Raw genomic sequence first — 25,434 nt, forward strand, 5'->3', positions numbered from 1 at the left:
AGTTTACTTTGTAAATTTTTTCCAATGCAAAAAAAGTCAGATTTTGGTGACACTTCCTGAAAATGCTCAATACAGCACTATATACTGTTTGCACAGCCATTTGAAAACTACAGTAAAGTTAGACATCACTGCATTTATTGAAGTATCTGAGTACAAGACACTGAATATGTATGTTTCACATGTTTACTGCATTTGCTCTTTGCAATTCTAATTTATTCACAGCATTGTGCAAAAGAATAAACTCAGCCTTATTTACAACAAACATAAACTCCCTTTGGGTTGAACTGTGCACAACTGTAAACTATATTACAGTACATATTGAAACTGAACCTACAACACACACAGGTCTGTAAATCATTCATGAAATTGTTCAATTGAAAAGACATTTTCAGGAAAAAAAAAAATTATTTAAACATTTTATTACAATTAGCTTGACGGATTTTGACAACTAGTTCAACATTTTTGTATGTAATGACTCAAGTAATGAAATGAGGACTATTAGTTTTATATGGAATGACTATTCAGCATTTACAAGTTTAGTTAATTTTGACTGACTTGACATAAGCAACTGATAATGTTATAAAACAGCAGAGAGTTGTATGAAAGCAATTGATGCAGGATCAAAAGCATCTGCAATTTGTTGGAAGGAATGAGAAACTGCTACTATGATGTGCACTAACTGTTTTGAGAAATGCATTAACTGTTGTGCAAATGTAAATAGTGTTGTGAGAAATGCACCAAAGCCACTGAGAAAAACTGTAATATGCTTTTGTCTCTGATATTATTATAATTTGTAATATTTTACATAATATTTATACAAAATAATACTTGACACTTATTTAGTTTCAGGCAAAACAAACTGCTTTGTTAGCTAACATGTTGTTGTTCTTTTGCTGCTATTATTACAATTTGTAATATTTTATATAACATTTATATAAACCTATACTTGACAGTTATTTCATTTCGGGCTAAACAAACTGATTTGTTAGTTAATATGCTTGACAATATATGCCCTCTGCTTTTGAAATCCAACCCACAATTATATGCAATTACTTTTATTATTATTATTTATATTTTAAAGTACTATTAAAATGATTTATTGGTTTCATTGATGTATCTATTTAATAGATATTTTTAATAGATATCTTATTTTAATTCTATTTTAGGATACTGTATAGTATAAAAGGCTTACAATAACAAAATGAGCACACGTCATGCATTCATTCACTCCCTCATACATCAAAGTAACACAGCACATGTGCAAAGCCTCCACATTTAAAGTTTTATTTAGATTATTTATTAGAAATGTAAAAGTTTTGTTTTTAACTGTAATTATTTATTTAAACAATAAAAAACACACTGAATAATAATGATAAATAAAAACTAAATTAGATTTTTTTTTATCTTATATGCAATTGAATATATTCAGTTTGAGTAGGTGGAACAAAATCAATGCCAAAGGGATTTAAATAAAAGGCTGGTTGAATAGAACTAACTGGAAAAAATAATACATTGAATTAAGTGCTTGCATTTTAATGACTTGAATTGCCAGGGTTTGTAATTAAGTCCTGAAATTTAACATAGCTGTTTATTTAAGCTGTGAATATTTCAATTCAAAACACATTTTCATTCTTAAATCCAATACTCACATACATATTCAACATCCAGATTTCGTATTCAAGTCATTAAAATACAAGCACTCGTAAATTAAATGTGTTAATACTGTGCTATTCGACATTTTATTTCAATACATTTGTCATTGATGTTGTTCCATAAAAAGATTTGCAGCCCCATGCTGTTGCATCACGTGACCTCCAGGGGGCGAGTATTCGCAACTCATAGGTGTCCCACTGTGTTTTTCTAAACCGAGCTACTTGACTTGAACGGTGATCGACCCGTTCCCACCAAGTCTCAGAGGATATATCAAAACAATGCACCGAACGCTAATTTTACTCATTTAACTGCGGGAACAGAGTGAGTTAAAAGCAAGAGGATGATGTCGAAGTTGAAGCTTCAGTGAAGTGTGTGAATCCAATGTGATTTACGAACAACCGGTTTAATTCATTAATCACAGCCGTTCAAACTTTCCTGATGTGAAGGAGACAGCTAAACTCTGTAACAGAAGATGTTATAATGGAGGTTTCTCTTTGTATCCTGCTCTTTTTACTGCACTTCAATGAGGGAATTCATGGTAAGTTTGTTTGATCATAATCCGTGTTTACTGATCAGAGCTAACGTGTTGACGTGGATTAGATGTTTCGAGGTAAACTTCGGTGTTGGTGTAAAATATGGTGTAAATACACGTTTTATTAACATGGGATTATAATCTATTAACTAACAAATTATTATATTATCCTATTTATATACATTTTCCATAATTGTTCCTGTTTTTCCCATTAAATTGCCCAAACGACTGGAGCTTAAAGCAGTTAAACGTGTTTTTGTTATTGTGGTCAAAGTTGTTGTAGGTTATATTAGAATTACACTGGTTTGTAAACTGTGAAGGTATTTAAAGCAATAAATACTATTGTTAAGTACTATCAAGTAGTTTATTAATAATGAAGACTTTTTTGTTTACTTAAATTTTATTTTGCTAAGCATAATTACTTGATCAAACTTTGTGTTTGATTTGTATTATTAACTCTGCCAAAAGAGCAGTTGTGATAGATAGATAGATAGATAGATAGATAGATAGATAGATAGGTAGATAGGTAGATAGGTAGATAGATAGATAGATAGATAGATAGATAGATAGATATTTACATAGATAGATATATATTTAAATATATATATATATATATATATATATATATATATATATGTATATATATATATATATATATATAGATAGATAGATAGATAGATAGATAGATAGATAGATAGATAGATAGATAGATATTATTTACAAAGATAGACAGACAGACAGACAAACAGATTGTAACTTAGATAGATAGATATTTACATAGATAGATAGATATTTAAATATATATATATATATATATATATATATATATATATATATATATATATATATATATGTATATATATATATATATATATATATATATATATATATATATATATATATATATATAGATAGATAGATAGATAGATAGATAGATAGATAGATAGATAGATAGATAGATATTATTTACAAAGATAGACAGACAGACAGACAGACAGATTGTAAATTTATTGATTGTAGTTACATCCTAAACAGGACACTGTCGTTTCCTCATTTGCCTGTTTCCTGCTAAACGAGTGTGATGTTTGATGCAGATGTTTTGTCCAGCTGTGTTGTGTTGTCACAGTAGAGATCTTTCAGGCATCTGCAGCATGCATGACGTCTACTGTCAACAATCAGAACGTGCACACGAACAGAGATGCCAGAAATGGTCCCGGCACAATAGACTTCTTAGAAAGGAACACAAAAGCTTGTTGAGGGGGAAAAATAGACTCATAGTTCAATTCTGCGCATATTTAACTGTTTTATTAAGATTTGTTAGAACTGACTTAACATTTAGAGTTTGGACACACCTATGTTATTATTTGTTATTATTATTATTATTATTATTATTTTCTGCAAATTTAGATTTGAGAAAAATTAGAATTCTAATTATTGCAATAATATATTTGTGATATTATATTTTGAAATAATGTTATAACAAACATATTTTTCCTATAATTTCAGGGAAAATTAAATATCTCTACTAAAAGTGAACTGCCATGTTTGTTGTTGCATAAAATGAACATGGCATTTTTACAATGTAAACAAACAAACAAAAATAATTATCAGCATCGCTTTACTCCACTGGTATAGTTATATCAACCTACAAATCATCAAGAACAATCCGGAAAGCATAAAACAATTGAAACAGGGTCAAGTTACTTCTCATTGCTTTGTTACATGGCTTAATTTCTTGGTCATACAGTAATTCATCATTAATACTAAAATCGTTACACATTTTTGAACAAGAAAAACCAGCATGTCCGATTTCAGAGATTTGTGTACATGTAACTGCATTGCCTGTTATGCTGAAACGTCTTTTAGAGGGTGTGCTAGTAGCAGTCACACTATACCTTTGTATTAAATGACCATTTGTTGCAAACCATTGCAATATGTATATCACAATATGCACATTGCGGTATTTTCAACCCAGGCTTATTGTAAATATGTGCCCAGGGATACATTTTTGAGAACTAAGAAATATGTACCCTGGACTACGTTTTCTTGCCGTTTCTGTTTTTTTTACAAATCCACTAGAGGGTGCCGTGTACATTTTTGACAACCTCAAATAAGTTACTGGGGCACGCTTTCTCATTCTCATTTCTCAGTGCAAATTGAGCATTTCGGGCGTTTGATACGCTTAATGTGTGATTCGTGTGAATATCTCGAGTTGAAAAATCTGAACTTTGGCTGACATTCGCACTGCATTAACCACTCAGGAGTTTGCACTAGTAGTGGCATGACTATGACGTAGCACCGGTCGTTTGTGTCCTGAGGGGAAATCCTGCATGCCGACATAGGACAACAAGAGCTCCCCAAACTGGGACCGGCTTAGTTGAAAGTACTGCTGAAAGCGTCTGTCATCCATGCACTGCTTCTGGAGGAGTTGATAAACTCACAGAGCTGGGTGCAACTCGGAAGGATCTGATGGAACCAGACAGAGAGCTGAATGAATCTACGCTGTTTTTCAACATTCCTAAAGCACATAAAGCACAGTTACTCTCTCAAATAAATCTATTTTAGCCATTAGCATTGAAACTGGAGTCCCCAGGCACACAGGTGCACCTCACTTGACATGAATCCATGTCTGCATGCTTTTACAATGGTATCTCACTGCTCTTTTTTGGGTTTTGTCTTACCTGGTTTCTGGAACCATCATCAGTCTAGAATCATGGGCCACTCCGCTCTGCCTCCCTCATCTGGCACCGTACACAGTGAGCTACTGAGCAAACCAATCATGTCAGAAAAGCCTCATAGTGTGTGTTTTACACACAGAATGCAACCATTATGCACCCCATGGCACATATTTTTCTGTTCACAGAAAAGTAGTCCTGGGCACATTTTCTGAGTGAGCCTGTGTAGTGTGTGAATATTTCATAAAACATTTGATGCATGGTCTTAATGGATGATAGATAGATAGATAGATAGATAGATAGATAGATAGATAGATAGATAGATAGATAGATAGATAGATAGATAGATAGATAGATAGATAGATAGCTTAAAGTATTGATGCATTTTGTGTTCAGAAATGCTCTCTACAGAACCTGTTTGTAACTGAGTTACAGTTACTGATGTTTCTTCAAATCATCTGGGGCCTCATATATTAAAACTTTGCGAACGCCAGATTTTACGCTCACATTTGAATTTACTAACGATAAAATTAACGTGAGTGTGCGTTATTCTGCGCCAACTTCATGTCTGGCGTACGTGTGTTTCTTGTGTTTGTTTGTTTTTTTTTTTCATTGGCAACTCCTAGAGGCAATTATGTTAAAGTGCACACTACAAAGTACCGCACCAACAAAGTATCCTGGCAACTGGTTCTTTTTAAAGGGAACTGGCAGACTACTCAGAGTTAAGCCAGTCGTCTTTGAGCCGTGCAATGCCAGCTGTTTGGAACAGGATCATCATGTCTAGCAGGTATATGAGGTTTCCATACTATGCAGTTGACCAGTCAAATATTAAAGTGCAATTTGCAGCGATCGCCGGTTTTCCCAATGTAATCGGAGCGATCGACTACATGCACATTGCCATAAAGGTGCCATCTGAAGACGAATTTGCATACGTGAATCGGAAACAATTCCATTCAATAAATGTGCAAATAATATGTGATGCTCCGATGCGCTTAACAAATATTGTGGCAAGGTGGCCTGGGTCAACCCATGATTCATTTATCCTTACAAACAGCATGGTTGGGATGAGGCACTAAGGTGGCAGGGTGCGTGATGGGTGGCTTCTTGGTGAGTGATGTATTTAAAGATATTATTCCAGCTAAGTTTATTATATTTTATTTTATTGAGCGTAATTATTAAATTGCATATCAGGAGACTGCAGTTATTTTTTAAAGACATGGCTGTTAACCCCACTTAACAACCCACAAACTGACCAAGAGTGCAGAAACAATAATGCCCCTACTCACACAGTTGTATAGTCAGTTATAGTCAGTTGTAGAGCGGGCGATTGGGCAGCTGAAATGCCGGTGGCTCTGCCTGGATAAGAGCAGTAGGGTGCTGCTGTACCGTCCTAACAAAGTGTTCCTCTAATACATCTGTGTCTCCCACAGACACGGATACTATTCCAGACAGTAAAGTGTCACCCACAATTGAGGCAACTCTTTTCTCAAAGGGTGTTAGTTCAGCATCCCCTGTTCCCCTGCCAGTTCGGTCCACACTTTGACGGTGCGCTGCTGTTCTCCTCTTAACCTGCACCTTTACATTGGACCATTTCTTTTTTAATTCGTTCACAGGACGATGTTCAGACCCCACTGCGTTAACCGCGTCAGCTAAACTCTCCCACTCTGTTATTAATTCCGGAGGACAAACTTGCAAATAACAACGTTTTTCTCTGGTCTACCTCCGATAGGAGCACCTTCAATTCACATTCTGTGAAGTTTCTCTTCATGCTTGCTTTCGCCATTGCTTTTTTTGTTTGGTTTTGCCAAAGTAGAGTCATTACCATATTTGTAGGGGGGAGGAGGCAGGGAGGGGTCTTGCGCTCATGCACTTGCACTCAGTTTCACGTTAATTCGGATGTACAAACAGAATATGCGTCGGATTTCACGCACAGTGTTTAAGTTCATACATCTGACTTTTTTACTGCGTATGCACATTTACAGCTTTGTCCGTACGCAATGTTTTAGTATTAATTCAACGCAAGTCTTTGTACACAAGGCCCCTGGCCTTTCGTCTCTGATCTGTGACATCAAGACTTTTCTTTGTAAAGCTAGAGGTGGTTATGGGTGAAAACCCCAGTAGATCAGCAGTTTCAGAAGTACTCATACAAGATCACCTTGCACCAACATCCATGCCACTTTCGTAGTCATTAAAATGGACAGTTCAACCAAAATGAAAAGTTTTGATCATTTACTCTCCCTTCACTTGATCCATTTTTTTTCTTTCCTTCTTCTGTTGAACACAAAAGAAGACACTTTGAAGAAAGCTGAAAGTTGTAACAATTGACTTTCATAGTATTTGTTTTTCCTACTATGGATGTCAAAGTTTTGGAACCACTTGAGGGAGGGTAAATAGTGAGCACATTTTCATTTTTGGGTGAACTATGCCTTTAAGTCTTAAATTTTTCCACGTCCTGATGCTTGTTTTGAACTTCAGCAGATTGTCTTGTTGACGTCTACATACTTGAATGCATATCTAGTTGCTGCCATGTCATTGCCCATGTAAATTGATCTCATTATGTAAAGTTGATTTGTCTTTTATAATATTTGTGTTCTCTTGCATTAGAAGGATGTCAATTTTTTTATCTTCCAGGGGTACGCTTCACCAAAAACCCTTCCAACCAAACGGTGACTCAGGGTAACATGGTCCGGCTGGGCTGTGCCTTTGAGGGTTTGAGTGAACCAGAGATTATCTGGATGAAGGATGGAGAGAAGCTCTTCAGCACTGATCAGATGTACATCACACTGGATCCATATCACTGGGAAACCTTTCACAGGTAGGATGCTTTAAATGTTGTTCAGGATGTTGGTGAATCAGTTTTTTTTATTGAACTACAACAGCATTCTACCACCACTCTGCTTCCTATCTGACAGGGTAAAACTATCCAAATAATTGTAATGACTTTTTAATCCTTTTTTCTACATTCATGTATAGCTGCTTTGACACAATTTACATTGTAAAAGTGATATAGAATTAAAGATGACTTGACTTAACTTTAGCGTGAATTTACCTCCATATGGATGGCTTTCCCACTGCTACTGGTTTGTCCAGTTAGCTAGCTCTGTACGTTGGTGGACTTTAGATGCTGATATGAGTTAACCACTACAATAGGGTTCGAGTCCGGTGAAAAATGGTCTTAGCGGTTAGGACAAAATCAAAAGCTAAAAAATAAAATAACAAATAAACAACAGGGTGAAAATGTGGTAAAATCTGAAAACGTGATAAAAATAAAGCGAGGGCTTTTCTTTTTTTTGGATTGCTTTGCTTTTTAAAACACTGTCAGTTGGGTTTTGAGAAGTGGGTGGGCAAGTCAATTGGTGCTTTTGAAAACACTATTGGTTGGGTTTAGGGAAGGAGGAGGGTAAGTCGATCTGTCAGTCAGTCAGTCATTCATTAAGTCAGTGAGTCAGTCCACAGCGGCCTCTGGTGGATTTACGTGAGAACAGCAGCCGCAAATGGCACTGGTGAGAGAAATTTGAGATCTGTAAAAGCATACACAGCGGCCTCTGGTGGATTGACGAAAACAAAAACTGCCAAAAAACATAGCTCCTGGGACATATTTGGTGCTTTAAAGGAATATATATAGGGGTATGTTGCTCTATCTGCTAAAGATAATGTCAGCGACTAGAGGCATTTTAAGTGTCGAGTTTTAGGATGCACAAATGAACACTGCATTCCATAGACTACCTTTTTCCGAGCCACCTTTTGACATTTTCAGTTTTTCACAGAGGTAACGCTTGTCCTGTTTTACTGACGCATAGGCATTTTTAGCTCCGCCTCCTTTTGAAAAGAGCACAATCTCATTTGAATTTAAAGCGACAGTCACCAAAATTACACAATTTAGATCAAACCTTAAAATTGTCAGTTTCAAAGAGTTATAAATATATTATTTGTGGGGTATTTTGAGCTTAACATTACATTCACACTCTAATAAGGGGCATAATAGGTCTTATTTAAGAATAAACAGCTTTTGTAATCTTAGTAGTATCACTTATTGCAGTAAGTTCCATGACAACATTTCGCACAGCTAAAACTAACATTAACAGGCATAACTGAGTTGAAACTGTATTTGGGGACACCTGGCAGTATGAAGAGGATGTGAAAACAGATCCGATTATGTTGTTATAGGACATTTCAATTCTCAGATTTGACAGTACTTCTTTATTAAAGTTGCAAGGCAGGCAGAACTGTTACTACTGTAGGTTTTTCAGGCAATTTACACTGGGCAGCCAATAAGACAGAATACAATAGAGACTTTTTTGACCTAGCTAAGCAAAAAAAAACTTTATCTTTTGTATTTTTGCCCAAAACGGTCTGTCCAGTTGTCATGAGACTATGGCCTTGAGATTGTGCCTCAGTGTCTCTATTTTTATTATTATTACAGTGTGGGCGCAGACGCAGAGATAGAACAGCAGAACAGTTGTTTGTGCTTTTCTTGTTAGATACAACAGCAACTACAACATCATATGATCATGTTCAAGGACCTTTTTTAAGTCTTTCTTTGCTAAAGAAAGATTATTTAGGAAGCTGTCAGTAATTTCTTTTTCTTTTCACTTATACACTGTTATATACTGTAATAATTGTACTGTTTTGTATGTTAATTATAATTTGATACTTTTATAAAGCTAGCACAGATTAAATTGATCAAAAACGACAGCAATCTATAGTTTTACAAAATAATAAAAGGTTCTATATAATTAGGTTATTCAAGCATCCTGAAGAAAATATCATGGTTTCACAAAAATATCAAATAGCAGGGTCTGTTTTCAACAATGAAAACAATAACAACTTTTTCTTGGTCACCAAAATTAGCATTCCAGGCTTATTTCTGAGTGATAACATAATACTGAATTCCGGAGTAAAAGTTCAGCTTTGCATTACATTATATTATTAATTTATTCATTTTCTTTTCGGCTAAGCACTTAACTAATCCGGGGTCACCACAGCGGAATGAGCCGACAACATATCCAGCATGTTTTACGCAGCGGATGCCCCTTTATCCACAACCCATCTCTGGAAAACATCCATACACCCTCATTCACACTCATACACTACAGACAATTTAGCCTACCCAATTCACCTGTACCCCATGTCTTTGGACTGTGGGTGAAACCGGAGCACCAGGAGGAAACCCACGCAAGTGTGTGGAGAACATGCAAACTCCACACAGAAACGCCAACTGAAATATAATTTCACTATATTCTTATAAAATTTTTGTAAACAAATAAATGCATTATTGCTGAGCAAACGAGACTAGATTTTAATCCCCCAAATGTTTAAGTGCTAATGTAGTTCAGTCCACTTTTAAAACTGTGGTTTAATGGGATAGTTCACCCAAAACTGAAAATTCCGTCATCATTTACTCACCTTTTAAAGCACATGGTTACTGTAAGCAAATGGCAGAGATGTGTATTGGAGCTGTGAGGAGCTGTGCCACACTGCGGCCCCGTTTACACTAATACGTTTTGATTTTAAAGCGCATAAGCTTTGCTACGTTTATGGCATCCATCCACACTACGATGGAGTTTCGAGCGGCGAAAATGTAGCGTTTTGAAAATGCTGGAGAGGCTGTTTTCATTCTAAAACACTGCTGCTCCGTGTAAAGCCTGGTTTATACTTCTGCATCAAGTGACCGGCGCAACCCACGGCGCATGCAACGAGCGTGGCTGTGCATTTATACTTCTGCACGCTGTCTCTGTTGGTCTGAATTAACACTTCTGAAACGCTAGTTGGCAGTGAGGTGTAAATGTTTCTCTGTGTCGAGTTTCTTCTCTGCTTTTTTGCTTTTCCTGAACACTTCCGGAATGTACAAGTGGCTCAAACTCGCTCATTTTGAGGCAGGAACCGGCGGACGTGCAGCAACTTTAACTATGAGGTAAACACAAAGCAAAACTTTCCATCAGGAGCTCCTTCACGGGACTCCACACTTGTAAACAATCGCTACATTGGGCTCGCGTCCAGCTCGCGCGGCTCTCGGTCTCGCCCAGACTCATCAGCGCTACCAAGCCGATCAATCACAGAGCTTGCGCTACGCGTTGTTGCGACATGTAGTTACAATTTTTGAGAGGTGCACGTCAGCAACGCCGACAGCCACGGCGAAGGGCTATGCGTCAACGCCGTAGCATACGCCGGCGTTTGATGCAGAAGTAAAAATCAGCCTTAAGTGTGGATGGGGGAAAACAGAGACATCTGAAAACGGAGGAGGGGCTGCAGACATTCGTATATCTGATTGGGGGCTTTTTCCTCAATATTAAGTAGCCTACACTAAGTTCAGTCTTGCACCCTCTCCTTGTAAGTTCAGACTTCGCAAGTTTGATATGGAAAACAAACTCCCGAGGACACGTCGGGTAAATCTTCAAAGGGAGCAGTGTACTTTATAACCTCATTCACATCATCCTGGCTATGTTGTTTCACTTTTTTTAACAATAAAATGAAGACATGATATAAGGAATTGCCTATTTCCATTTTGATATTAACAGCTTAACAGACACCAAAAATGTTGAAGTGTTGTGTAGCTGCATATTTATATGATCGTCATCTTCACTGTATGCATATTTTTAACAAAACGGAGCCTATAACATCACTGCCTTCTTTCATTTTCAGTGAAAAATACAAAACATACCATCTCTTTTGCTGAATATCAGTTTTAATAATCAATAATGGCCATTATAAAAGTATAACATACATTACGTTTATACATTATAGGAAATAAATGCAATCAATCATTCAAATGTGCAGAATCAGTGGCCACGGTTAAATGAATTATTAACTTATCTTTGTGCTCAGCCAAAGCATGTTACCTCAGAACAAGTAATATTCAAAAGACCAAAGTTAAGGAATATGTCGTTAAATATAGACAACAAGATGAATTAAATATCACGCTTAACAAATATAGTGAGATTAGATCCAGCGGTAGATCCTTGGTGAACATTCCGAGGTGCGCTGCTCTCATCATGCTCTCATCGCTGCAGCGCATGCCAGAGTGTGTGTGGTCACGTGAAGTGCGTTTTCAGCGGTGTTGTCTGGACAGGGAGTTGTTCAGAAACACTGTGTGAAACTCCAGTGTGGAAGCGGATCATTTTCATTCTAAAACGCCATTTTAAAGCTAAAACGTATTAGTGTAAACAGGGCCTGGGAGGATTCCTCCTTTAATTGGAATGTCCCATTTGTCCTTCATTAGCATATAAGATATAGTATATAATATTTTCTCAGTATACAGAACAATCTCTTTAAGATCTGTCCCAAAATAAAACAAATAAAATTAGGCCATATAAATGAAAATATGTTTTATTCTATGTCAGCCATTTTAAACTTTCTGTCGAGCATCTTAATAATCAGATATTTGCAGTACATGACTGAAATGTGGATGGAAGACAAGAGTATAATGCAGATGTACATTAGTAACATGAGCTTGCTTTACTGAACGCTGTCAGGGCTGAAAATCTCTTACACGTGTCTAGTTTCCTAGATGCTTGTTTAGGCCGCTCCTAGACTAAACACACTTTGGAAGGAAACTTGCTTTTGAAAAGTGTTGCCTGCTCTAAGATTAGGCTAAAAGAGGATAATAAATGGCAAAAAGGGAATTATAGACGTCACGTTTCCTTGCTGAATGCAATCCTGCCAGCATAATCTGCCATATAAATGCCTTGTTTCCCTTTGTCACAGCTGTAAACAAAAGTACACGTCATTCGTTTCCTTTATGTAAATGCAACTCATGCTGCAGTTTGCGCAACTGACCTTTGTCTACATAAATCTCAGCACTTATAGACTCACTGCCTCTTGTTTGGTTGTAAATAGTTCAGATGGATGTGGCATTCTTCCATAGTTACTAGTAGACAAAGTTGTGTCATTTTCTAATCTATGTCAAGTCAAATCACATTTATTTTTATGAAGCAGTAAACACAGTACAGGCCGTTTTAAAGGGCACCTATGGTGAAAAATCTACTTTTCAAGCTGTTTGGACAAACAGGTGTGTAAGTATAGTGTATAGACCGTCATATTGGGGTGATATAAACACACATAGTCCTTTTTTTTTAATTTAACAATATAAAACCAGTGGGACCAATTGGAGCGGTTTTCAGACCGACCGCAACTTTACGCAGGAGAGCGGTCCCCCCGCCCACCAATATTGATTGACAGCCTCGCGCCACGATCATATCCTCAGTTTCTTGTTGCACATCCGCCATTTTCAGCATGTGAGTCAAAGCGATATCACTAAAGGAACACCCTTGCTCTTTTTTTTAAATGAAAAGCTCATTGGGCTCAACACAAGATCAAAATATTCTCCACATTATCGCTGTAATCGGAATTATTGCTTGTACCTTTTGCATGGCGCCGTTTATTTCGAAGTTCTGGGCGTGGTTTTCTGTCGGGGTGCACTCGGCGCTGTTGTGTTTGCCCTGGTGAAGGCCTGTGTTTGGAGATCTGGAATGCGTGGCGCGACGATTCCGGGTCACTTCATGTTTCTGCGTCACTGAGTGTCTGGTGTGCCGTGTCGCGGCGCATTTGGTGCCTCAGTCAAAGTTGATTCAGTGTGTGTGGTTATTGGTCTCGGTGTTCAAGCTTGCCACTTGTATACCGAGACTATAAAAAGACACAAATAATTTTGGACTCTCTGCTTGGTCTGTGTCCAGGTCGAACATGTACGGCTGAATGCTCATCCTAGCTTAGCTTCTCTCTCTCTGTCTGTCAGCCTGTCTGTTGCCATAGATATATACATTAGATGTCGCCTGGCCTATTGTTGTCTATTAAACGGAATGCGTCAATAGCGCCACCATCTTGCTACAGGGTAGCGCTCCTTTGAAATGAATGCGGGACCAAGGTACAGTGGAGGACTGTGGCCATCCAAAGCCAGAGATATACACATATACACATATATCTATGATCGGGAGTTTTCCTGGATGTTAGTATGTAATTTTTTTTTTCTAATTACGAAAATTATAATTTTACATCACTTTTCTACATTGATGGATCAGTGACCGCACGGCCATTCCTGACAAAGCTTGTGTTTTTGTGTACAGAAATGTACTATTCACCCTCCCTGTTAAATTTGATCTAATCATGTCCAGAAACACACCTCCTCTCCTGCTTTCACTTCTCATACTGACGGAGGGAGTGATTCGTTTGTGAATGAATCCCCGTTATGAACGACTCGTTCATAGCAGACAATAATAAAGTTTCTGGCAGCGCAGCATCTCGTTGTCATATTTCTTTTGCATTGTTTGCTGATTTTATTCAACAAAACTAGCATAAGCCGAGTGTTTAGTGCGAGTTGGAGCTGCTTTGCCGAATGCAGTAAGTGACTGTTATCATTAATAACGTTACCTGATTAGCACAAAAGTTCAGAACATACAAAAACAGAAAAAAACTTAATATTACCTATGAAATGTTCTGCCTTTGTGCTTTGTTTTCTTTGTTTGCTCGTTACTACACCCGTAGACAGCGCTAAGTCCTGCATCTTCACGTAATAACACTGTCTTGACTATTGCGGTTGAATGACATTTGTCCTAGGAGCACTGTACCAATGTGGCGGCGCTATTGACGCATGCTCAGGGTCCCTATGGGATATCTAGTGTATATATCTATGGTCTGTTGCAAACACAGAGCGTGGGAGCTCTTGGCTCCGCCCCCTTGTTACATTGGGCGGGAAGCTGAAACTGTGAAGCAGCACGCCCCTAAAACAGCAAACTGTGTAAGCGCCCCCAACATGACACTTTTGAACACATTATAATAAAAACATCTGAACTGTGTGTTGAACTGAACCTAAACTGGCACACTCAGAAGAACCATAATATTAATATTAAATCATAAAAAAGGGCTAAACTATGGTGCCCTTTAATACTAGCTTCATGGTAATGTGCAAGAAATAGCAATGGTGCAAATGTTTTATATAAATAATGTACTGTGTGTGATTTTTTGCTTGAGGCACTTTTGGTTGGTAAGTCTTATTTGGGTTGGAGGGTTTGTAATGCCTAGTTCACACTAGAGGATTTTAAGCCTGATTTGAGCCCGATTTGGAAGTTAACGAGCTCGCCGACAGATCGGGCTGTGATCGGGAAGAAATCTGCGGGTGCACGGCGCTCGCCGCTATTTATGTGTGAACTACTGAACAACGCATCAACGAGGCTCGCTGACGCGTCGCCGACACCTCGCAGACGGAAATCCAACATTCAGCATGCTAAATATTCCAGAGCAGTCGGCCGACTCAACCCCACGTGTGGTCGGATGTAGTAATGAGCTGCAGCCAATGAGAGAGCATATCAGCATGAGCTGAATGCCTGTGTGTTCAGGAGCTCAGCAGAAACATCTGTGATTGGTCAGAATGGGCATCAACGCACTCGCTTCATTCTGCGTTAGCACAGATATGAGAGTAGGCTATATTAACAGTGGAGCTAGAATTCTGTAACTATTAGAATTACCATACTGCTCATTCTGACCGTTCTCATATAAAACGCCATACTGTCACAACATATTTACATTCAGAGCTGTTATTGAGATATTAAAATTAAGCTTTGAATGTTTGGCATCATATTTAATGACACTATTACCCTAAAAATATAATATGTTTTGGTAATACAGCCTATAAATATGTAGTTAAGATACTAAAACACTTAAAGGTCTTGGCTTTCATTTTCACTTTCAAACAGGAGCTATTTAACAGCGCAGAATATGCTGTTTTGAAAGATATCTGAAGTAAATTGATGTTTTTGCCATCAGAAAGTTTTGTTTATGTTAGCAGGAAGTAGCCAGGCAAGAAAATGCACACACATTTAAAGTCACAGCGAAAAGTATCAGACATGCATGCAGTCATTTTAACCAATATGGTAATTTAAGGCAGAAATGCTCAGTTCTTTACTGTTTTGTAATAAAAAAAATAACAATGTCAGAAAGAAATACACTGATAGTTAGAAAACGGCAGGGTGTTATAAATATGTTAGTTTTATTTCAAAGAGTTATAAAATTACAAAAATTAAAAACTCTCTGTGTATCTATCCACTGGAACCTTGCAGATGAGTGATTAATCCGCTGATGAATCAGCTGATTTGACGATGTTTTTAAATGCTTTCTCCAAAGCTTGAAACGCTGTCAGTGATGTCATCAGCACACAAGCAGCCAATAGTGTTCAGCTTTTTCTGACGACTCCTCCCTCAAAATTTAATTGGCTGTGGTTTGGTAGCTTGAATGAGCTGATGGGGAATGAGTTGTTGTCAGATCATGTAGTGTGTGACCCCCCTCTTGTGGATCGTTCACGGAGTGTTGCGTAGTGTGAACACCTCAGAGATTAAAAGACACAAAGTCAAGTCATGTAGTGTGAACAGCACAGCGATCTGCTGATGTTTAAAATCCTGTAGTGTGAACTAGGCTTAAATGACACGTTGTTTGGTTTTATGGTTAATTGAACCCTTTAAAGAGTGTCCGATCTGATTCTGACTTTATTTTTGTGCTTTTAGTGTTAAATCTGTGCAGCAACAAGACGCTGGAAAGTACTGGTGTGAAGTTGAATATCACGGCGCAATCATTTCCTCTGAGCCTGCTTGGATTACAGTAGCAGGTATGTCACTTAAACCAGGGTTTTGCAAACTTTTAGGACACACGCCCCCCCCCAAGTTTGTCCAACTTCACTCGCGCACTCCCAGGCACCCCTCCCTCGAGACAAAATTATAATGCATGTGCAAACATCATTAACATATTACTTGCTGCGTTTAAAGTGCGTAGAATTAAGTATATTGAAACATAAATACCTTACCTGATTCAGTGTGATGGCTGAGCCTGTTGCTGTGAGGACAACATGCATCTGTCGTTGGATTTCTGACACAACTAACCGTAAATCATCTTCCACTGTCAATAAGCATGAGCCATAGCATACTTGCTTTTGATGTACGTACGAACAGAAAATGCTGCTTCGCAAAGCCCAGAACGCAAAGCCCTGACGGTGTGGTTGAGTCAAACATTGAGTATGTTTACATGGGCAACAATACTTTAATACGATTAAGACAATCCTCTGATTAGAGTCTACCATGTAAACAGCGATTTTTGATTACCTTAATTCGACTAAAGTCATAATAACTGAACTAAACAGAAATGTAATTAAGACCAGTGGAGCATACATATATAAGTGACAGTATTTAGATAAACACCGCAATCAAACTGTTACCGTCATGTAGGACTTTTCACCGCATTTTTTGACAAGATCTACACACACACACGGCTATCAGTAAAGGGCCGCGTGCGCACATATACACACACACACTAACACATGATTAAATGCGGAGGGTTTTTTTTCCTTTCCATTCGGCTTTCCATTAGAACAACTCTCTTCCACCAGTCCTTACTTTATATTTGCATCTATTTCCCCAGTTTGTCACGGGAGCGTGACTGACATGTTCATGACTGAAAGTGAAACTTGAAACGAACTGCAGTAAAGTCGAAAAATTAAGAATGAAACACCCAAAATTGGATGTGAAAAGTGTGAACGTGAATAGCCTGGTGACACAACATTCAAAAAGCACTTCACATAACATCTTAATTACATTAGTGTCTTATTAAGGCAAATAACTGATGTCCATTAAAACATAGTCAGTGATGTCTTCAAAGTGAAAGATCCAGAAGAGCATTCTGCTTATTTGATTCAGAAGGGCACTTTTTTGTCTGATGCTCACCGGTTTGACTTTTATTCATTCACCATCAGTCATTTTAAAACAGCAGCTGGTCCATTTCATTTGTGCATATTTTATTGGAATGCATTAACTCTACAGGTGCCTGATAGTTAGCTGTAGAGCTGACGTTAATCATATTCCCTCTAGTGAACGCATAAAAATCGCCATCATAATTACGAGCGCACGCTTCAATGTCTCGCACCCCATTAATAGGTGCACCCTCGGTGGGGCGCGCTCCACAGTTTAAAAACCCCTGACTTACGCCATATTCACACGGGGCTTCACCGTCAACGCTTGACTGAAGGCGTGTCTGAAGTTGGGGCTGAAGTGATCGTCATAGAAGCGTCAGCCAATGAATTTCAGTCAGCAATAGGCCACTGTCTAGCTGGTGTACTTGCATACTACGATCTGATTGGTTGACGCTTCCGTCTGCGCTTGAAAAGTTGAGCTAGTCCCAACTTCTGCAGCGAGCAATGCCTCTGAAGCGGCGCTGACGGATCCATAATGCAGTTCGGCAACGCCTGACGTCACCCATTCAAAGTGAATGGGAAGCGTTGACGCTGCCGCCCCGTGTGAGTGGGGCGTTAAACCTTAAGTACACTGAAGACCATACCTGCTAACAAGTTTTCCGGGAGACAAAACAATACGGGAGATGGCCAGGAGATGGGTCTGAAATACGGGAGACTCCCGGGAAAAATGGGAGTGTTGGCAGGTATGCTGAAGACAATGATTTACTGGATTTAGTATTTTTTTAAGGCGAACAATTAATATGGGCTGAATATAAACAAACAAATAAAATTTTAGTAATGTGCAAAACCTTAATAAAATATCGCAAAATCAGTTTTTTCCAATATCGTGCAGCCCTAGTGCAGACAAATATTGTCCAATCTGAACAAATCATAAATCTATGAAAATCGTATTTGTAATACTTTCAGATTATAAAAAAGATGTATGAATGGTTTTGTGTTCCATGGTCTGGTATCTTGTTTTTTTTCAGCACAAACACTGCACCCATTGCTTCTTACTGCTTGTATGTCCAGGTGTGCCTCATTTTGGCGTAGAACCTGAGGATGTGGCTGCATTTGCAGGGGAGTCGTTCAATCTGACGTGTGCTGCTTCAGGCCCTCCAGAGCCTGTGGAGGTGCTGTGGTGGCTGGGGGGTGAACAGAATGGCGATTTTACACCCTCCCCATCAGTTCTCTTTGTTAAAGGTGAGAGATAATAAAAAAGGCCTGTCTCAATACCAAGACATGTGGCTTTTGCATTTGGCCGTTTGCCTGCTTGCAAGGCCTGTTTATATGTGGTATCAAAAAAAACATTTAATATTATATTTATAAAAATGAAATTTCTTGCCTAAGAAATTAGATGAAAAGTAATAGAAAATAATGATTTTACCAACAAAAAAAAAAGGAAAATGTTGCTAAGGTACATATGTAATGATTCAAAATGCAAAAGATATAAGAAAACTACTTAATAACTAGTACCTAGAGTTATTGAAAGAGGAGGATGTTCTAGTGCATTTTTTGTTTAATGTAGTCAGAATAAAATGACAGTAGGCAAAATTATTACTTTGTAATAAGTATTACAGTAATAATTATTATAATTATTACAAAATTATTACAGTTTGCTGCTCAAAACATTAAACAGTGATTTAAGAATATATTTATAATCACATTATGAAAATGTGATGTGTTTAAGATTCATATCCTCTTTCAGATCTTCTGTGAGATATTTTAGACTGATAAAATGTTGAACTGGGTCACTAGTTGTTTTCAATGGGTGGCGTCACTTTGAGTTTTTTAGAAAGGTGAATTGTGTAATATATTTCCAGTGAGGCAAGTATGTGTTCATATGTAAATATAGGAAAGGGGATAGTTGATACAAAAATGTTCCAAACATGCTAGAATTTCTTTCTTCTGTTGGACAACAAGTAAGATATTCTGAAAAATGTTATAAAAAAACAGGCATAGGATTTTTTTGTTCTTACAATGAATGTTAATGGCTTTCCCCCAAAAAATTCTACTGAAATTCTTGTTTTGTGTTCAAGAAAAGCAAAAAAACATTTTAGAATCACTTAAATGTGTAAGAAATGTAACATTTTGTATGAACTCTTCCCTTTAAATATTTTGCGGCATTTTGCTCTAAGCCGCTATCTCAGTAAGGGCAAACAATGACACATGAGCCCATTGTGAAACTTTTCCATCGTTTATTTTCATCACATCGTGATCCATCATATCAGTAAAATAGCTTCATTGCTAATCAGTAGCACCAGTCACCACATACAAACCCACGGTCTGAAAATTGTTTCCTCTTCCCTTCCTTGCCTCACCTACTACCTTAGCTGCCTTAAATCCTGACTTGCATTGATCGAATAAAAGTCTTCATTCACAAAATCAAAACAATAAAGGAAATACTCAAACATGAATAATATCAAAGTCTCTTTAAGGCAAGTCATTTCACTCAGCGGCCATCTTTGAAACACCTCTCAGGCAGTATGCTCGGGCATTCTGTCTGAATGGGGAAACAACATGAAATTCTCCAAAACACTTTGCCAAGCTTATGATTACATTACATATTTGAAATCACCAATAAAATTAAACAACAACTGTGTCATAAGTTTTATTTCTAAACATTCAAATTAAACAAATTTGGCATTTTTTCAGGTTGCCCGAGCTAATGCGCATGCGCCCCTGAAAGGAATGGGATCATGACACCAACCTCTTTTATTGCCTTTCTACACATTATAATCCCCTTAATAATCGCGCTGGTCTTCTGAATTAATTATAATCCCCCTAATAAATATTTCACAACTTGGTCTTGATGGCGAATCTCCTCCAGAAATGAAAGCGACTCTCTGTATACAAGTTTGTGGGCGTTTGAGTAGTTGCTGCTGTCATGTGATGTGTGTTTGATACGGACATGCTGTACCCCGCGTTCGTTTCATACAGATTGCAATCCAGAAACCTTTTGTTTTCTAGTGTAGTGGGTTCATTTTATTTCGTATGTCTGTGAAGCAAGTATTCACTGAGATTCCAGTGTGTTAGTTGACCACATACACTGCTGTAAAAGCACACGTCTAGTCTGACGTCTAGTCTGAGCTTCTCCCCTGGAGAATCGTCAGTCTATATCGATCGATGATTGGCTCTTCTGCTAGTAGGCAGGGCTTCATTCGCCATATTGATGTTACACTTTTCCCCATTCAAAACTATACGAGCGACACGTTTTGTTTAATCTATAGTCTTATAAAACACAAGTCACAATAAAGCAAATACTTAAACATAAATAATATACAATAATTATCAAATATTCATTCATTTTCTTTTTGGCTTAGTCCGTTTATTAATCAGGAGTTGCCACAGAGGAATTAACCGCCAACTTATCCAGCATATGATTTACGCAGCTGATGCCTTTCTAGCCGCAACCCAATACTGGGAAACACCCACACACTCTTGCATTCACACACATTCACTACAGCCAATTAAGCTTGCCCAGTTCACCTGTACCGCATGTCTTTGGACTTGTGGGGAAACCGAAGCACCCGGAGAAAACCCACGCAAGCATGCAAACTCCACACAGAAATGCCAACTGACCCAGCAGGGGCTTGAACCAGTGACCTTCTCGCTGTGAGGCGATTGTGCTACCCACTGTGCTACCGTGAGACCTATTATCAAATATAAACTTAATAATAATCAGATCATCAAAGTGATTTATTCAGTCCAAACCTAAAAATAGAAAAAAGGAATGAATAAATGAGTTATTTAGAGCAACAGCTGAAAATTTATAGCGACAGGTTTGTGATCATTTGTGATCACTTTGTGATCATTTGTTGAAACACGGAATCACTAAAAAGCTTAGTTTAATTCTTAAAATTTAGGAAGTATGCACACCTTTTAATCAAAATGTTTTTTGTTTTGTATTAGTTTTCTGATAATGTTGTTTAAATTCCTCTTCATGTTCATGTACAAAGCCTTCTGTTAGTAGATAATGGCAAGGCCAGTTCATCACTCCGCTTTTACATTCTGTAACTGGATCTCTTGTTTTGTGAGGGAATGCATTATAGTAATCAATACTGCTGGTGTGGTAAAGCCCGGTAAAGTAAACTTTCCATTTTAAAAGCCTATGCTGAGAAATCCTTGAGTCATTAGAAGTATGTAAGGCTATGTGTCATGCACTCCTATTATCAACCACTTGCACCTTTTGCATAAATAGCTTTTGACTCACCCAGTGTTGGGAACTAGACTGTTGTTACACACGAGGACAAACAGCATTATTTAAAACAATATCACAGCTGTCATGGCCTTGGAAAGTGCTTTGTTGTTCAGAAACCCTCTGTTGCTGATTCACTGTTGCTGATTCACACTTTTTACAAATCACTTCTGTCAGGTTCAGCCTTCAACCAGCTTTTATTGAGAACTTTTTGAATGTCATGAAAAGATGAAAATCAAAAGAAAGCTGGCTAACACCACAGTAAAGTTTCGTTTGTTAATTAACATTAGTTAAAGGCATATTAAGAGATCTTGGTGAATGCTAATGTTAGGTGTTAATGTGTGGTTTTATTATTGAGACCCGCTGTGTGCAATATTGCCGCTACTGATTGTTTACGTTTGCTGGGAGGAATTATTTCAGAATGCGGGATAGTGACAGTGTCACAGATGGATGACTTCAAACTCCAGGGGAGTTTTCTTTTATGTTGGGCGCATCTTCATTGTCGTTCAGTCTGACATTATGACAGCTGAGATCTTACAGCAGGGGTGCCCAAATTCGGTCCTGGAGGGCCAGTGTCCTGCTGAGTTTAGCTCTAACTTTAACACACCTGCCCGGAAGTTTCTAGTATATTTAGTAAGAGCTTGATTAGCTGGTGCAGGTGTGTTTGATTAGGGTTGGAGCTAAACTCTCCAGGACACTGGCCCTCCTGGACCGAGTCTTACAGTGTGACATGGGAGCCATGTTCATGCAGTCTAACATGCTGCAATCGTTTAGAATAAAAAAAATTTAAAAAATCGCAGTGTGAGCCGGCCTTAAGTTGCTATTTTTGCCCCATTGACTTCCATTATAACCACACTATTTGATCGCAAAACCGTGACACCATCTCATCATGCATTCTTGGTTGTTGGTGGTTTTCTTTATAATTTGAATTCCAAAGAATACCACCCACAATTATGAATGCATGATGATATGGTGTCACAGATTTGCAATCAAAAAATGTTGCTATAATAATCAACATGGGACAAAAACAGCCACCAACATAATGAAAGAGTTGTAAATTTGCCCAGAGTGTACTGTTGAGATTTTAAAAAATTGCATAGCATTTCTCAAAATACAGTTGAGGTCAGATTTATTGACCCTGTTTATTTTTTTTCCAATTTCTGTTTAACGTAGAGAAGATTATTTTAACAAATTCCTAAACAAAATAGTTTTAATAACTCATTTCTAATAACTGATTTAATTTATCTTTGCCATGATGACCTCGATGGCTTTTCAAGACACTTCTTTACAGCTTAAAGTGACATTTAAAGGCTTAACTTGGTTAATTAGTTTAACTAGGCAGGTTAGGGAAATTTGACAAGTTTTCGTATAATGATGGTTTGTTCTGTAAACAATATGCTAAAAGGGGCTTATAATTTTGTCCCTAAAATGGTTTCATAAAAATGTAAATCTGGTTTTATTCTAGCCGAAATAAAGCAAATAAGACTTTCTCCAGAATAAAAAAATATCATCAGACATACTGTGAAAATTTCCTTGCTCTGTTAAACATCATTGGGGAAATATTTTAAAAAGAAGAAAAAATTCAAAGGGGGCTAACAATTCTGACTTCAGCTGTATGTATCAAAATAAGATTTGTCACCAAAAATAATTTCATTTGCCAAAACACAGAGAAAGTTATAGCAAATTAAGACTTAAAATCAACCCAGATTGGATGAAAACCTCCCCAAAAGCACGGGTGAAAGTTACATTGGACCCTTCAATCGCTATCCAAAGCCATGCCTTCTGAACGCATGAATGCACATTTGACAACAACTTTATAGTACAGTTATTCATTACCATACTAAACTCAAAGAAAAGAAAGTCAATTGTTGATGTTTGCTTGTCATTTCTCAGTGAACTGTTTTTGTGAACACACAGATGACGTTATCTTTTCTGAGCAAACAGGGTGTGCAGAGGAATGCAATTACATATATTGACAGGCACATAGGACAGCCTATCATAATGTACAGGGCAAACATTTTGATTGGACCAACTTTTCTTGGTCCTACATCTTCTACAGAGTAGATTTAAATAAATTTGGCCTATTTAATTTAATGATTACTATTTGGATTTAAAGAGACTCAACCAGAATAAAAAAGGTGTTTCTGATGACCTGAATCACCTGTTGCAACTTTTAAGGACACTTCTAATAATATAATAATCCTGTAATAAAGTTGGTAATTTCAATACTGTACATTGTTATTATCAAACCTTGTATCTCTTAATGTTAAAGGAACCTGATCTATATATATATATATATATATATATATATATATATATATATATATATATATATATATATATATATATATATATATATATATATATATAAATGCTGTAACTAATATATTGCTATTTAAAGTTCAACTGAATTAAAACTTGTTATTAACTATTAGGACCTTTAACATTTTGAGGTGTTACTAAAATTGTAGTGTAAATGAAGATATTAACATATATCATATTAAGTATTTTTTAAAATATTAACATATATTTTAGCATACACTGCCTGTTATATGTTTAAAACTAATTATTTTATTTGCATATTTTATTTTGAATTTTTATCGTTTATTTGTTGTGTTTATCAGACTCAGTCACCAAGGCTGTAAATATTTGAATACAAATACAATAAAATTGTGCAATATTCATTCACTCATTTTCTTTTCGGCTTAGTCCCTTTATTAACCCTGGGTCGCCACAGCGGAATGAACCGCCAACTTATTCAGCACATGTTTTACGCAGCAGATGGCCTTCCAGCTGCAACCCATCATGAACATGAATACATATTAAAATTTATTCCTGTGTTTCAAAGTTTTCTGCATCATTACGCCAGTTCCTCCAGAAATCATTCAAATTGGCTGATTTGCTGCTGTTTTCTGATCAGGTATTATTGGTGTTCAGTCATTAATAATAGCTTTTATTATTATCAATGGTTAACAAATGTTAGCTTCGTATATTTGTGGTAACCATAATGCCTAATATGTTTCATAATTGTTTGATGATTAGAAAATAGCAGCATTTATTTGGTATAGTTTATTTAATAATTGTGGGGGTTGCACAGTGGTTTTGGGTTTCCTCCGGGTACTCCGGTTTTCCCCACAGTCCAAAGACATGCACTTATAGGTGAATTCAAGAAACTAAATTGGCTATAGTGTATAAGTGTGTGTAAATGAGGGTGTGTGGGTGTCTCCCAGCACTGGGTTGCAGCTTGAAGAGCATCCGCTGTGTAAAACATATATCAGAATATTTGCCAGTTCATTCCACTGTGGCGACCTCTGAAATAGAGACTAAGCAAAAGGAAATTGAGTGAATTTAATAATAGTATACAGATAATACATACAATAGCGCACCTTCCCCCATTTAATATGTATTTTTTCAACTTATCCTGGGACAATTCCACGCTAACCGATATGATATCTTTCTCATGTGCTTAATCAGGTGTGAATGAGAGTATAAAGTTTCACTGCGAGGCCAAGAACGCTCGAGGCATCTCCGTGTCCCGCACAGGCACTGTGCACATTAAAGGCAAGACATACCACTGCACTTTACATTCTTATGGCATAACTTACATTGTTCTGACTCAGCATAAGTGCATTGAAAATTATTATTTAGTTATTGGTTTGTTTTTGCCAGTAAT

At 37.3% G+C, this 25,434-nt stretch overlaps 1 protein-coding gene across 2 annotated transcripts in view; it reads left to right on the forward strand.

Moving 5' to 3' along the window:
- The first annotated feature begins 1,862 nt into the window (after positions 1-1,862).
- Positions 1,863-25,434, forward strand: part of tyro3 (TYRO3 protein tyrosine kinase) — a 57,132-nt gene continuing 33,560 nt past the window's right edge. The window contains exons 1-5 of one of the 2 annotated variants that reach the window (XM_087288591.1): positions 1,863-2,191; positions 7,492-7,675; positions 16,350-16,450; positions 18,596-18,766; positions 25,236-25,322. In XM_087288591.1, coding sequence (XP_087144717.1) covers positions 2,134-2,191; positions 7,492-7,675; positions 16,350-16,450; positions 18,596-18,766; positions 25,236-25,322 — 601 coding nt within the window. In that variant the 5' untranslated portion in view covers positions 1,863-2,133. The remainder of the gene's footprint in view (positions 2,192-7,491; positions 7,676-16,349; positions 16,451-18,595; positions 18,767-25,235; positions 25,323-25,434) is intronic. The other variant, NM_131432.2, reaches the window with a different exon arrangement.

The sequence above is a fragment of the Danio rerio genome, chromosome 17 (genome assembly GCF_052040795.2).
Source record: "Danio rerio strain M-AB ecotype USA chromosome 17, GRCz13ab, whole genome shotgun sequence".
Lineage (NCBI taxonomy): Eukaryota > Metazoa > Chordata > Actinopteri > Cypriniformes > Danionidae > Danio > Danio rerio.